This window comes from Rana temporaria, chromosome 12, assembly GCF_905171775.1.
Source record: "Rana temporaria chromosome 12, aRanTem1.1, whole genome shotgun sequence".
Lineage (NCBI taxonomy): Eukaryota > Metazoa > Chordata > Amphibia > Anura > Ranidae > Rana > Rana temporaria.
The window spans coordinates 31,631,499-31,647,865 of record NC_053500.1 but is presented as its reverse complement, the minus strand read 5'-3'; the positions used below and the strand labels follow the sequence as shown (position 1 = coordinate 31,647,865).

The following is a 16,367-nucleotide window of genomic DNA, read 5'->3' as shown; positions in this document are numbered from 1 at the left end:
ATTGCATGTGATAAGAAGTGAAAACATATGACACACTTATAGGCCCCATGTTTTAGCACTGCCAAAACCTTGACCGTTATGCCCACTGGCACTACTTCTGATATTAGACAGGGAAGTGTTTACCATAAGGGCCAGTGCCCCCGGTAAATCTCATAGTACATAGCAACCGTGTGTTATGGACATGACAAGACAATTTTATTGTTCTAGAAATGACTTGATTTTGGTATATTCTGAGGCTTAGCAAATCCAGGGCACACAGACAAAAGGGCATTCAAATTCTTAAAGCGGACATTGCAATAATATAGCAAAAGCCACACCACGTGTTCCCTGGCCCCCTTCCCAAACTCAAAATGCTGCACAAAAATAAGCAGTGTAGAGGAAAAGTTGGCCAATATGCCTAACCCTAGGCGAGGGTGACATCACCATCTTTCAGGTAGGGTCCTAGGAAATCCCAAGCAGCCCATAGTTTGCAAAAAGACAAGTCTGCACTGTGCCAAAGCATCAACTTATGACAGATTTGGACCGCTCAGTATTCTCCAGGAAGTCTGGATGAGGACATCAGTGTTTTAAGATGGTGAATGGGGCCCATAGTGAGTAAGTGGTTGCTTGGCGTTAAATATCTAGAAATCTGGCTTTTTTTTGGCTTTTTATGGTTATGAGAATTCCAATACACCCCCACTATCCCAAATCCAATGGCACTACAACTGTAGATGTTGCAGTATCTTCAATTTAACCTGTTCAAGCCTGAAAAGGCATGCTAAAGTGCAGTGCATTAAGTACCTGGTTGGTCTTCAATTTGATCATCATGTCTGAGTAGAGCCCCTTGGATCAGCAGTCTATGTTGTACAAAGGGCTAGGACTTCTCTCGAAGCAAGATTACACAATGCCCTCTTATGGCCCCTGTCATTCAATTGTCAGAGCCGCAGTGCCCACTAAGGTTCTGGCGTTTGACAGCTAAATTATAGGTATGGGGCTTAACCTCAAGCCTTGTGTACAGCCAAAGCATAGGATCCAAGAAGGTTCATCAGGAAACCATTCTGAAGACTAACTCAAATATCTGCATCTACCCACAAGGTTCTACACTTCAACACTATGGTTACCCCAGGCACTTTTTAGCCCAGGACAGGTTCAGTTTAGAACAATGTATGAGTAACATAGAGAAAGTTCCTATAACAGGATGGGATGTGGAATTTTGAATGTTGCAGAATAGATATGTATAACAAATATATGTTTCAGCCTGGTCAAACCCTAAACAAATGGAATATACAAGCACAATTGATTAAGTAAAAAAGGTTTATTACAAAGACCCCACGTAGAAAGGTTCTACTAGTTTCGCCGTTACGGCTTCATCGGGAACCCGTGGAGGGTGAGAGTCTATAATAATCAAAAATATAGACTCTCACCCTCCACGGGTTCCCGATGAAGCCGTAACGGCGAAAATAGTAGAACCTTTCTACGTGGGGTCTGAAGAAGACTATGTGCAGTTTTTCTGCACTACTAGTACTTTTTCTACTTTTTGTCTGAACATTTTAAACATATGTCCAAATTTCTATATATATTTTTTTCTATGTCTTTGTAATAAACCTTTTTTACTTAATCAATTGTGCTTGTATATTCCATTTGTTTGGGGTTTGACCTGGCTGAAACATATATTTGTTATACATATCTATTCTGCAACATTCAAAATTCCACATCCCATCCTGTTATAGGAACTTTCTCTAAACCATATCTTAAGTGGAACTATGTTGCAGATGGCTTTTCACTATTAATCAGTGTGCGCTCTACAATCTAATCTATCTGTATGAGTAACATAGTTTAACCAGATGAAAAAGGAGCTTTAACCAAACTCTGGAGTAATGTATAAAGACTAGAAGTGACAACAGTGGGATGCTTAATGGATTATATAATAAGGTGCAGCTAACCCCATTGGACTCACGAGAAGAGGTGAGTGGCATCGCTATGTTCAGATATCTCTGTGCTTCGGTACTTCATGAAATCGGCCAGCACTTGCAGAGGGTCTTCGCTCACTGAAATCTTGTCTCCTGCAGTCCAGGTTTCCATGGCGACCAGCACGATCCTGGTATTTAACTGCTCCCTGAAAATCTAAGAGGAGAAGCCGAGAATAAACCAGGGTGGGCTGCAGGAGCCACGGGAGGGGAATGGAACTGGTGAGGGGATCTTTAGAGGTGTGAGGGGTGGAGGAGCAGAACACTGACAATCCTAGACTAGAAAAACGGTTCAGATAGGCATAGAGAACTAACAGGGAGATGACAGTCTAAACTACCATTGCTGGGATTGTCTTCATTACTTATCTACATCCACCGATTCCTGGGGTTATCCAATCATCTTTAATTCAACAAAACAGGTTTAAAAAGTAAATACCAGGTATGATTCTACAGTATATTATGAAGTCAAAACGTATAAACGGCCATACACAAAAACAAAATCTCATCTGTGTACCCAATTCAAAATACCAGGTACGAGCCACAATCCATGCTCTGATACCCCATTCCATTAGTAGAGCTAATATCTGCCTGTCCCCCTAAGGAGGTGCATTGACTTTACTAACATTAAGAGTACCTGTCTCCCTAATGCACCAACAAAATAACCATCACGATCTGTTTAAATTTACAGTTTGTTTACATTTTTATAAAAAAAAAAAAAAAAAAGGGAGGTGAATACTTTTCTGCTCTATGCAACAATATTGCACAGAGTAGTCCCTTAACTCTTCTTTACTGGTCCCCCGAAGGCATGGCCTGCATCATCTCCCTGCAAGTGTCCCATTTCAAGCCTTGTGCCATGAGGGCACCCAAGCATGCAGGGTCCCAAGCCAGGCTGTGTGCTTCTATAGACACATGGCTCAGCCACACCCCCTCCTCACAGCATATGACTGACCACAGCAGGAGCCACCGGCTCCCGCTGCTGCCCGAGTCTCCTGTGAGACCAGGAAGTGAAGAGAGATGACCTGCAGCCGGGCACAGCGCTGGATCCATCAGAGGAGTTTAGAAAAGGTAGTTAAATGCTTTAGAATAAAACATTTAGGGCCAGATTCACATAGGTTAGCGGATCTTTAGATCCGCGTAACCTATGTGATTTAAGATCTGCCCGCGCAAGTTTTTGCGGCAAGTGGGTAATTCACAAAACACTTACCTCAAAACTTGCGGTGGCGGATCGTAATTCCCCCGGCGGAATTCAAATTCCGCGGCTAGGGGGAGTGTACTATTCAAATCAGGCGCGTCCCCGCGCCGATCGAAAAGCGCATGCGCCGTCCGGAAATTTTCCCAGCGTGTACTGCTCCAAATGACGTCGCAAGGACGTCATTGGTTTCGACGTTTACGTAAATGACGTCCATCCGTATTCGCGATCGACTTACGCAAACGACGTAAAAAATTCAAATTTTGTCGCGGGAACGACGGCCATACTTAACATTGGCTGCGCCTCATAGAAGCAGGGGTAACTATACGCCGGGAAAACCCTTACGTAAACGACGTAAAATGAGTGCGTCGGGCCCGCGTACGTTCGTGAATTGGCGTATCTCGCTGATTTACATATCCTCGCCGTAAATCAGCGAGAACGCCCCCAGCGGCCATTTTAAAATTGCAGTTAAGATCCGACGGTGTAACACAGTTACACCGTCGGATCTTGGGCATATCTATGCGTAACTGATTCTATGAATCAGTCGCATAGATACGACCGACGCAACCCTGAGATACGACGGTGTATCAGGAGATACACCGTCGTATCTCTATGTGAATCTGGCCCTTAGACTTTAGAACCAATTTAGGGACATGTGTCAGTGGGCTTTTGTTTGCGTCAAATGAGTTTTGCATTCTCAATAACTGGTCTATGAATGGAGGAGATATGTCTGTGCTCATACATAGATCATAAACATACTTAGCCTTATCCATTTGAGAAACTTCTGACATTGTTCAGAATCACTCACCAGTGAATTGGATCCGACGAGTATTTGACCTGCTTCATGCAGGTTTACATTCATACAGGCAACTCTATGCTGGCAATTCTGAATTAACCTGCTGCAAACTACTGTACACCCTTAAATAGTTCTAGAAATCTTGACTATGGGATTAAATAAGCCTTGTAACCGCTATACCAGACCCACCCCCTTTCTGTAGTAACCACGCTGAATTGTCATAGCAGCCTTTTATTGAATAAAATATAAAATAACCAATAATTAACATATAATAATATAACCAGACCAGTTTAGGGCCACAAGGTCCCAATCCTGTGACACCGAGACAATAAATAGGGGACGGAGAGGCTGTCACCAGAACAGGAAAGCATAGACAGCAATAAACACCTTGTTAGATGGTGTAACCCTTCCAAATGTTTTTTTGTCTGTATCCCTTTTGCAGAAAGTTCCCATCACTTCCTGTCCCTTATGATTGCTTCTGAATAGACAATCAGACGCCCTGGTACCGGCCACTGATTTTAATGATTTCACAGTCAGGGCACCCGAGCAGACTGACAATGACAATCACAAGGTAACATACAAGGCAATATAAATCAGCAGGCTATACTTACAGTGTCTGCTAAATTCACCACCGATTTGGCAAAACTACTTGTAAGACCCAGAGACTGCCGCTGATCAAGCTGAAGGAAACAAGGAACAGCTTTAAAAAACAATACAAAATAAAGGGTCTGGGGATTATTTCTGTTCTATTAATATTACTTTGTTGCAAATGAAAAAAATAAAAGATGGTTTTGTTTATTTCCTATCTGGACCGGCTTCTTTTACACATAGGTGTCAAAATAACAAGTTTGAGGCATGTTTCCCCAAGTGGTTGTAAACCCTGACATATACCCAGTAAAGTGACTGGTCTTAGGTGATAGACAGATGAAATGAATCCCCCTACATAAGTTGTACCCGTCTATCTGCAGTCTTCTCTTCTCTACATTTGAGCAAAGTCCAGTTATTTTAAAGCTTGTCTGAGCTGTCAGAAAACAGGGGGCGGGTTTACTGAAATTACACACTGGAGAGCTCAGTGAGGAGAGCTCAGAGATGATTGGAGGGAAGGGAATGGAAAGAACACTCCCTAGATTCTTTCCTAAATGTACATAATATAAATAGGTACCAATATTTATAGGTAAAAGTTGATCCAAGGAATATCTAAATTGTCTCTTGGGGGATCAGAAAGGAATTTTTTCGCCCTGCTGGAGCAAATTGGATTATAGTTGGCTTCTTTTTTTTTTTTTTTTGCCTTCCTCTGGATCAACGGTGGGTATAGGATTGTGTACATGAGATTTTATGAACACCCCCCCCCCCTTTTTTTTTTATTGGTTGAACTAGATAGACTTGTGTCTTTTTTCAACCCGACTAACTATGTAACTATATGGCTGAATTTTTTTTATTGCCATTTTTCTGCCTGTTGTGTCACTTACCAAACGTCGGTCATTGACCACCATGAGCTCGATGTATTTGGTTTCAGACAAAGCAGAGCGTACAATCCGGCGGACCTAGGAGAACAAACAGATTCACAAGCAGCTCAATTAAGTATTTACAGTAGCATTGGCCTTCAATGTATTTAATTCCTGGACAAATTATATCTGCCAGTGACGTGACTATGCATTCATGGCCAGCTCTAAACTGAGATCTGACAGTGTATGGCCAGTTGGTGAAAGCTAAGTGTCTTATGCATCTGCTTCCAGTCCATCATCCTCAATAACCAGCAAGTACAAAATACCCAGAGCAACCTAAAACAAACGCTAAGGGTTATGCCTGGTCCTCACATCCTATTGGCACAGCATGGGTCAGGCGATTGGCGACTCGGGTGCTTATCTTAAGAAATTAGTAAAAATAAAAAAAAACGGTATGTATTTTTTTGTCAGGTAAATGTGAATATTGCATACAAGTAGCAAAAGCAACAAGCTGGTGCAATCAAGATGTTTTTTCATGACCTTTGCTGTAATAGGCTGTAAGTAGAACTGCTGAAGGAGTCAGGTGAAACCCTCTTCCAATTTATTGGGCTTCATATGATGTTTAATTTAAGACAGTGCTGCAAAGGGAGAGGCTACTGCTGGGTTCTCTAATAAAATCACTCGGTAAGATCTGTGAGCACTGTATAATGGAAGCTCTATAAATATTTATTCATAGGAATAAAACATTTTATACAAGTAATGAAAAAAAGACTAGCTTGCACTTGGACTTATAAACAACAAAAAAAAAATCTGACCAGAATCCTTTACTTTAGGAGAGGTGCCGGTCCGCAGCCTGTTGATGACCGGGGCACACAGCGGGAGGTGAGCTTGAACGTGGTTCGCACAGGGCTTTAACAGAACGCGGTCGCCGCTCATCGCCTGCTGTGCACCCAATGCACGCGTGTCCTCTCACGGCTCCACTGTCCACTCACTTGACGATCTCATCCTATCAGTAGGGCAAGGGGCGGAAGGAGCTGCAGATCGAAATGGAGAGCTCCTCCTGCCTCCTGCCCTGCTGATAGGATGACATCGTCGGGTGGGACGGGGGAAGCCCACAGCCTATGCCATGCCAAAAGGTAGGAGTCCTGTGCAGGGGAGGCCGAGATTAGAATGGGGAAGTGTGATAGTAAAGGGGAAAGTGTGGGGGGGAGGGGGGTGTAACAGACTGCATGGGCACTGTGATGGAGGAGGCTGTGAAGCATTGGGGCACTGTAATATAAAGGAGACTGCACTGTAAAGGGCCACTGTAATCACTACAGTGCTGTCCCCTTTATATCATAGTGTCCCCTTAAAATCACAGTGCCCCCTTTACAGAGCAGGCCCTGTTACAAAAATGTAAAGCAGCAAGGTGAAGGGGCACTAACGTAAAGGGGAACTGAAGACACAGATATAAAGGGGGACTGTGCTGTAAGGGGGGTTGTGGATAGACTCCATGAATATCCCATCCCCCCGACCCGTCCAGCAACTCCCCACCCCCTGGTGCCTGGGAAAATTGGCTGCCATGAAACCAGTTCCTGTAATCAAAAAGGTTTGTGACTGCTGCTTTACTTTACTAGAAATAAAATACATCTTGTAATACGGTCTTCTTCTCCATCATAAAAGATGCTTTATTCATAGACAACGCAGCACCTTTACAGCTCTCCACAATTCAAAGGGACGTACAGAAGTAGAGAATACATATATTGCACTAACCTGTCTTTTCCTGCGAATTTTTGAGCTTCTTGGAATGTCAGTGGGGTGCTCACAGTCTGTGGGAAAACAGAGAAGAGAAAGTGAGAACGTCTAATGCAAATGAAAAATGGTTATATGGCTATCACAAGCTTAAACCTAAAGCTGCTAAAAATTGAAGGGAAGCAATACTCGGAATCATACTATTATCCATGTAGTAGAATCTAAAAAAAAAAGGGGGGAGACTCTGGCTAGCTTCAGTGCACCCCCAATACTAAATTCAAGCCCCTAAAATTCTATACAGAGATATTATGTGCAGAGCTCCTGGAATCATACTCTACCCTAAGGTCCTGCTCACATGAACCCTCACATCAACGTCCTATAATCCCTCACACTAACCCTCCCTCTAATTCTCATACCAACAACACTAATCATCAACCCCCAACACTAACCATCCCTGTAAGCCCACATTAATCCTCACACCAACTCTCCCTGTAACCCCAATGCTAAAACTCTTTGCAACGCTCACACCATCCCTCCTTCTAAACCCAACACTAAACCCTCCTGTGGGCTTATTACCAACTTTCCCCTGTAACCCAAATAGTAAATCAAACACTAATGCTCCCTAATGTAAAATGTAAAGTAAGTGCAAACCCCAACAATAAATATATTTGAAGTGCAAACGTAAAAACTTGATTTGTCTAGAAATCAGGTGAGCTTGGTCATTTTTGTGGTTATGGAGATGAGGAGAGGGGGAGAAGTCATGTAGCCCAAATCAGGAGCTGCTCCCCAGTAGATACAATACATTGAGTTAGTATTGTCATTCTGGGACAAGAAGAGTGTTCCTGGCAGGATCACCAGGTGTTTGGGGGTTTAGGTAACCTTTAACATCTTCTTTGCCAAGATGTGAATCAGGACATTGAGGCAATGCAATTAAACAACATTTACACTTGTCTCTCCCAAACCATTTATTAAATTAACTTGCTGGAGTAGTAGAATATTGTACAATGTTAGCCATCAATTAATGCAGAAAGTTTGGAGTTTAAGTGATACCTTTTATTGGGGAAGTTAGTAAAGATGCAGGATCTATTCATCATATATAAAGTCTGAAGAAGAAATCTAAGGCCCCTTTCACACTGGGGCAGGATGTGCGGTGGCGGTATAGCGCTGCTATTTTTAGCGGCACTATAGCGTCTGAATTGCCGCGGAATTGCGGTGGTATTCGGCCGCTAGCGCTGCGGTATAAACCCCCGCTAACGGCCAAAAAAGGGTTAATACCGACGGCGATGTGCCTCTGAAGAGGCGCATTGCCGGCGGTATTACCGCGGCGCCCATTGCTTTCAATGGGAAGGAGTGGTAAACACACCGCTCCAAAGATGCTGCTGGCAGAACTTTTGGAGCGATCTCTACAGCGCATCGCCTCAGTGTGAAAGCCTTCAGGCTTTCACATTGAGACTGCAGGGAAGGAGTTTTTCAGGCGGCTGAAAAATTCCTTGGTTCGAAAGGGGCCTAAGGCATCTGGAAAGTTTGTTTCTTTTAAAAGTCACGTGACTGACAAGACTTGAAGCAATGCCGGTGTAATCTTGAGGTCTATAGACGTCAAGTCGCTTCAAAGTGAGACCAAAGTAGTGCAGGGACTACTTTGTTACACAGATATGAACGGCACGCATTGGAAATCATGGGGTACGACTTGTCAGTGTTATATGGGGGGGGGGGGGGGGGTTGGATACCTGGTTCTGTGCACATCCTGGTCCGTTGAATGACATGAGGCCATGGCAGAGACTTCTGTGAAGAAGAAATGGAATATCAGTGATCTGAACTGTAGCCTGCCAGCTCTGTATATCGGGAACTCAGCTAAACAAACTTTGTAGCATAGAATATAATCCGCTGAGCTCAACTGCCCCAAATGTCAGCATTTTAGTGGGTTTCTTCTATATATATATATATATATTTCTTTTCCGTACATCACGGGACACAGAGCGGCATATTCATTACTATGTGGGTTATATGGAGTACCTTCAGGTGATGGACACTGGCAATCTCAAACAGGAAGTCCCCTCCCTATATAACCCCCTCCCATAGGAGGAGTCCCTCAGTTTTTTCGCCAGTGTCTTAGGTGTTGGTCACAAGAAGTTTGCCTCCAGGTCCTTGAGACTAGGCAGACTATACCGGATCTGTCCAAAGTGCCTCAGAGCCAAAGTGGACAGTACCCGGGCCCCAAGTCGTGGGGTTTCGCCTATAATGCCTCTTTTTAAGGGGCTGGATCCTGGGCCCAGAACTTTGAGCTTTCTAAAGTCCAAAAGGTACTGTTGCCAGGATGCTGTATAGGTCCAGGGCAGTGGTGTTCCAGCAGGACCCGGGTCCCTGAAGGTCTAGTACAGAACCCACGGAGATGGGGGAAGATTGGGCCTCTTGCTTTCTGCAATACCCTGCAGCGTGGAGCAGGTAAGAGGGGGGCCTGCGGAACTTGGTTCGTCGGCAGGTCTCTCAGGGGGAAGTCTAGTTGGGTTAGCCTGGGATGCTCTGCATTGGCAAACTTTACCACTATGTCTGCTAGACAGGATGGTCACCTCCCATTACTAGCATACTCCCCCACCCCCACGGACTGTGTTGCTGGTGGCTGTCCCGCATGGTTGTTGGGGGGTAGAGGCTTTTGCCTGGTTCTAGGACAAGTAGGGCAAGCCCACCCCCCGTTATCTCTCGGCTTAAGGCCAGGGACTTACCTGTATTTAGGTGCGTTTTCCCCTACAGCTCTGGTCCCCGGACGCCGCCGGCGTGCTGCTCCTCTCCTTCATGCTTCCCTCTGGGACGCGCGCGCGCATGATGTAGATGCGCGGGGCGGGGAGCGTCGTGACGTCGGCAGGGTGAGAGGGGCGTTCCCCCCTCGCTGTTATCTTGAGCAGCTCTGTCCTCCGGTCAGTGTAGGATTCGTCTGCTGACTGGAGGAGCTCAGAGCGGGACACAGAGCGGAGCAGGGTGACACCTAGTGGCGGTAAAAGAGACCTGTTTAGGTCTGGAGCTAAGCTCCTCACTGACTAAAGGGAGAAGATAGGAGATGTTCCCCTGATTTTCTCTATTAAGCCAAAGGTTTTTTGACAGCAGTCTGGCATTCACACAGTACCTTTTAAAGTGCAAAAATTTTAATATTTGAAAAAAAAAAAAAAAAAGTTTTTCTTTCAGGGAAAGGTCTGCACTACCTTCCCATTGGCTTATAAGGTTTTCTACCTTAAGCTACCTATATTTTTTTGTTCTCCTTGCTACAACAGTCAGTTGTTAGTAGCGGAGTCCCTCGGTATTGTATCATGGGCCCTAAAGGTTCGGGGACTAAAGGTGCTAAAAATGCAAAGAAACAGAAGGGTTCCCCCTCTAGCTCGGAGGATCTTAATCAAGTTCTGTCCTCTCCTAAAAAGCTAGAAGATGCCGCCTTTGAGGAGCCATTAGGTGTGGTGGGTGCTGTGGCTGGCCCCATTCTGCCCGACCCAGTGTTTGTCACGCAGGATATGTTATCTGTCTCCCTGCAGGGGTTAGAACAGAGGCTGACTACTTTTCTTACTAATTCTCTGGCAGCCAAAAAGCGGACTAGATCTCCGTCCCCTAAGTTGGTGTCCTCTGATGCTGAGATTCTCTCCCCAGAGGATTTAGAATCCCAGGAGGACCAAACGGAGCAGGGCCTAGAAGGTTCAGACATTGAGGAGTCCACTATTGAGGAACCCTTTTCGGTCTCTCAAGCTGAGAATCTGTGGGTACAGTCTTTAACAGACATGGTCCGCTCGGCTTTTAAGCTGCCCTCGCCAGGGCCTCAGATTCCTGCCGTGTCTTCTTTGGGCTCCTTAAAGGCACCATTAAGTAACGCAGTATTTCCGGTTCACCCATTGTTGGAAGACCTGATCTTTCAAGATTGGGCCCGGCCCGATAAAATTTTTGTTCCTCCTAAAAGGTTTTCTGTTTTGTACCCTATGGAGGAAAAATTTTCAAAGAAATGGGTGCTTCCCGCTGTGGATGCAGCGGTTTCCTGCGTAAACAAATCTTTAACTTGCCCAGTAGAAAACATACAGATGTTCAAGGATCCGGTTGATAAGCGGTTGGAAACCCTTTTGAAGGCATCCTTTTCTACTGCAGGGGCAGTGGTGCAACCGGCCGTGGCTGCAATTGGCGTTTGTCAGGCGTTAAAAGACCAGACTAAGCAGATGCTAAAAGAGCTCCCGGCTCAGCAGGCACAGGATCTGGCCGACCTTCCCAGGGCTCTATGTTTCGCGGTGGATGCCATAAAGGACTCCATCCAACAAGCTTCCCGTCTGTCGCTATTTTTGGTGCATATGCGAAGGCTCCTGTGGCTAAAGAATTGGTCGGCAGAGACTCCGTGTAAAAAACTGTTGGCGGGTTTTCCCTTCCACGGAGGGAGGCTCTTTGGGGAAGATCTGGATAAGTACATACAGACGATATCGAGTGGCAAGAGTACTCTTTTACCAGTCAAAAGGAGATTTAGGGGTCCAGCATTTAAGCGGCAGCAATCCCCAGCCCCAGGGCCCTCGGCCCCCAGGCAGTATCGACGGCCTCCCGCACGGTCAAACTTTGGTAATAAGTCGCAAGGGCAGGCCGCGGGTGGCAAGCGACCATGGGTCCGCAAGCCAGTTAAACCTGCTCCAAAGTCAGCGTTATGAAGGGGCGCCCCCACTCAATCGGGTGGGGGGCAGGCTTCGATTCTTTGCAAGAGTTTGGGAAGCCAAGATCCCCGACAAATGGGTTCTTTCCCTGGTGGCGACTGGTTACAAAATAGAATTTCGGGAGTTTCCCCCTCCGCATTTTCAGGAATCAAGAATTCCAAGCGATCCGGAAAAGAGGGCTGCCTTGCTAACAGCCTTGGATCGTCTTCTAAACCAAGGGGTAATCGTAGAGGTACCAGTTCAGGAGCACAAGCTAGGCTTTTACTCCAATCTGTTCATTGTGCCAAAGCCCAGCGGCGATGTAAGGCCCATCCTGGATCTAAAGATTCTAAACTCTTACCTGAGGATTCGGTCCTTTCGGATGGAATCCATACGGTCTGCTGCCGCAGCCTTGCAGCGAAACGATTTCTTGGCCTCAATAGACATAAGAGACGCGTATCTTCATGTTCCAATTTTTCAGGGTCATCAAAAATTCCTACGCTTTGCTATCGCAGGGCGCCACTATCAATTTGTGGCTCTTCCTTTCGGGTTGGCTACTGCCCCCCGTGTGTTTACGAAGGTCCTGGCCCCCATCTTGGCCAATCTAAGGACCCAGGGAATCTTGATCCTGGCCTATTTGGACGACCTCCTGATCATAGATCACTCTGCTCCGGGCCTGTGTCGAGCGGTAGCCCTTTCAGTTCAGTACCTCGAGGTATTCGGTTGGGTTTTAAACCAAGAAAAGTCGGCTTTACAACCCACAAAACGATTGGAATACCTCGGCATGCTGCTAGACACGGAGCAGCAAAGAGTGTTTCTTCCTTTAGAGAAGTTCAAAGGGATCAAAGAATTGATCCAGTTGGTGTTAAGCAAAAGGCAGCCAACTATACGATTGTGCATGAAATTACTGGGAAAAATGGTGGCCACCTTCGAGGCAGTACCATACGCTCAGGCACACACTCGAATCCTGCAGGCAACCATCCTGTCTGCATGGAACAAAGATCCGCAACGCCTGGATCTTCCATTGATCCTTCCATCAAGGGTCCGGCAAAGCCTCTACTGGTGGCTAAAGCCTCAGAACCTCCTAAAGGGGAAGTCATTCAGTCCCATCATCTGGAAACTGGTAACCACAGATGCCAGCCTGAAGGGCTGGGGAGCAGTCCTGGATGGGCAAGTCCAGCAGGGAGTTTGGACAGAGTCGGAAAGAGGGCTGCCAATCAATGTCCTGGAGATCAGGGCGGCCCGTTTAGCCTTAAAGGCCTGGACGTCCAAACTTCTAGGGTTTCCAGTGAGAGTGCAGTCCGACAATGCCACAGCAGTGGCATATATAAATCACCAAGGGGGCACGAAGAGTCGAGCCGCCCAAAGGGAAGTGAGCTTAATTTTCCTATGGGCAGAGTCGCATGTACCATGCATCTCGGCAATCTTTATCCCAGGGGTGGACAATTTACAGGCGGACTTCTTAAGTCGCCAGCAGCTAGTTTCAGGGGAGTGGTCCCTCCATCCCCAAGTCTTTCAGGAGATCTGCCAGAAGTGGGGATCTCCGGATGTGGACATCATGGCATCAAGGTTCAACAGGAAACTGAGCAAGTTCATGTCCCGATCAAGGGACCCTCTGGCCTGTGGAACCGATGCGTTGGTTTGCCCTTGGCATCCGTTCAATCTGCTGTACGCCTTCCCCCCGTTACAGATGCTGCCCCGCCTGCTGCGCAGGATCAGGGTGGAGTACAAACCAGTCATTCTGATAGCCCCCGCATGGCCCCGGAGGTCGTGGTACTCACTGATCGTGAGAATGTCAGTGGGCGAACCATGGACCCTTCCACTTCGGCCAGACCTACTCTCTCAAGGCCCGATACTCCACCCTGCCTTACGGCATCTAAATTTGACGGCCTGGCGGCTGAATCCCTGATCCTCCGGGGTAGGGGCCTATCTAGCCAAGTTATTTCTACTCTGATTAAGGCTAGAAAACCAGTCTCCAGAGTAATTTATTACAGGGTCTGGAGGGCCTACGTAAGCTGGTGTGAGTCCCAGAGATGGCTTCCACGCAAATACACCATTGACAGGGTATTGCGTTTCCTCCAGATAGGAGTAGATAAAGGTTTGGCCTTAAGTACTATTAAAGGACAGATTTCTGCCTTATCTGTATGGTTTCAGAGGCCGTTAGCCACGCACTCTTTGGTTAAAACCTTTTTACAGGGGGTCTTACGCATTAATCCCCCCATCAAGTCTCCGGTTTGTCCGTGGGATTTGAACCTTGTGTTGTCAGCACTGCAAAAACAGCCATTTGAGCCTCTGGCAGAGGTTCCGTTAGTTTTACTGACTCGGAAGTTGGTATTTTTGGTCGCTATGGCTTCCGCTAGAAGAGTTTCAGAGCTGGCAGCCTTGTCTTGTAGAGAACCTTACCTCATTCTACATAAAGATAGGGTGGTTCTCCGTCCACATCCGTCTTTTCTGCCCAAGGTGGTGTCCAGTTTTCACTTGAACCAGGATTTGGTCCTACCATCCTTTTTTCCAAAACCCTCTTCTAGAAAGGAAGGGTTACTGCACACCTTGGATGTTGTCAGAGCCATGAAGGCCTATCTCAAAGCTACAGAAGAGGTTCGAGAAACAGATACATTGTTCATTCTGCCGGAAGGGCCTAAGAGAGGTCAGGCAGCAGCTAAAGCTACCATCTCTAGATGGATTAAGCAAGTAATCGGTCAGGCCTATGGCTTGAAAGGGTTGCCCCCTCCTTTATCAGTTAGGGCCCATTCTACTAGGGCCATGAGCGCCTCCTGGGCAGCACACCACCAGATCTCTATGGCTCAGGTTTGCAAGGCGGCAACCTGGTCGTCGGTCCACACGTTCACAAAATTTTACCAATTGGACGTGAGACGAAGGGCCGATGCAGCCTTTGGACAGGCAGTGCTGCAGGCTGCGATTTGAGATCCTCTAGACTCGGGGCACCCTTGATTGATTAATGAATTAATTAAATTAATCAGAATAATTATTTTTTGTTGGATTTAATTTGGATTTTTTATGATTTAAAGAATACTTTCTGAATTAAATCTCCTGGCTGAGATGTCTCCCTCCCCTCATTGGAAGCATTGCTTTCGGACATCCCACATAGTAATGAATATGCCGCTCTGTGTCCCGTGATGTACGGAAAAGAAAAGGGGATTTTTAATACAGCTTACCTGTAAAATCCTTTTCTTGGAGTACATCACGGGACACAGAGCTCCCACCCCTCTTATGGGGAACATTTTGGGTGGCATACTGCTTGCTACAAAACTGAGGGACTCCTCCTATGGGAGGGGGTTATATAGGGAGGGGACTTCCTGTTTGAGATTGCCAGTGTCCATCACCTGAAGGTACTCCATATAACCCACATAGTAATGAATATGCCGCTCTGTGTCCCGTGATGTACTCCAAGAAAAGGATTTTACAGGTAAGCTGTATTAAAAATCCCCATATATATATATATATATATATATATATATATATATATATATATATATATATATATATATATATATATATATATATATATATATATATATAAATAAAGTACACGTATAGGAAGGAACCCCAGGGAAGTGATGGCGAACCTTGGCACCAACAGTTGTTTTGGAACTACATTTCCCACGATGCTCATGCACTCTGCAGTGTAGTAGAGCATCATGGGAAATGTAGTTGCAAAACATCTGGGGTGCCACGGTTCACCATCACTACCCTAGGACAATGATTCGGCAGCGGGATGGTCTGAAGCCAATGGGAAGCAAGTTAGAACTTTACTTTTAAATCTACAAAATCTCTGCTCACGATAAAACAGTTTTGAAAGTTTATTTAGAAAACAATTTATGAAAAAAAAAAAATAAACAATCATAAATGACACAGGGAGCAGTCTGTTGCCATCTACAGCCCAGGAACCCTACCTGGTCACCTTTTCCTAACATCACCTGGTACATTCCTCATTATAGTAGTGAGATTTTCTAGAGTCAAATTACTTTAAAAAAAAAAGCTGGTCTGTGGCGGTGGGACAACTAAAACTGCACTGTTGAATTATGTGGTTTTGATAACTAGAAGCTCACTAAGCTCTCAGAATGCTGGTTTGGTCTCTGGAAAGCTATATGCAATACTGGACTGTGTGCTACCAAGCGGCCTCCAAAATAATCTGAGCAAGGGAGGTGGGCTTATGCAAGGAGACAGCCTAAAACCTGCAAGAACTGACACCTTTAACAAATAAAATTATAATGATCTGACCTATATAAACGAAGAAGACCTCCGGATGAGATATAACCTGGCCGCCCCACTAATATGGTGACATGGGTAATGAAACTTCCCTGCAACAATATGATCTTCCAGCTTTGTAAGCATAGGCATTGCTATAAATCTAAACATCCGGTCATAAAATGAAGGCAAGAAAAAGGAGATGGACACACTTACCTCAGTGCTGTGATCCTGGGGGTATAAGGTATAGGTGAACATGCCGTCCGAAAATGCCCCACTGCAATAGATACAGAAAAAGGTACAAAATGACACACATACCCTGATAACTTCCAATGTAACTATAGTCGGAAGTAATAGAATAGGTCAGCCAACTAGGTTTCCACACATGGTAGTTTTATTTCTAGAGCAGGA

General features: G+C 45.6%; 1 protein-coding gene across 1 annotated transcript in view; it reads right to left on the bottom strand.

The window, feature by feature from the left end:
• Positions 1-16,367, bottom strand: part of ADAM11 (ADAM metallopeptidase domain 11) — a 79,316-nt gene that overhangs the window by 37,572 nt on the left and 25,377 nt on the right. Inside the window, exons 6-11 of the mRNA XM_040331241.1 lie at positions 16,173-16,233; positions 8,835-8,889; positions 7,129-7,184; positions 5,401-5,475; positions 4,543-4,611; positions 1,937-2,103 (exon numbers count right to left, since the gene is read on the bottom strand). Coding sequence (XP_040187175.1) covers positions 1,937-2,103; positions 4,543-4,611; positions 5,401-5,475; positions 7,129-7,184; positions 8,835-8,889; positions 16,173-16,233 — 483 coding nt within the window. The remainder of the gene's footprint in view (positions 1-1,936; positions 2,104-4,542; positions 4,612-5,400; positions 5,476-7,128; positions 7,185-8,834; positions 8,890-16,172; positions 16,234-16,367) is intronic.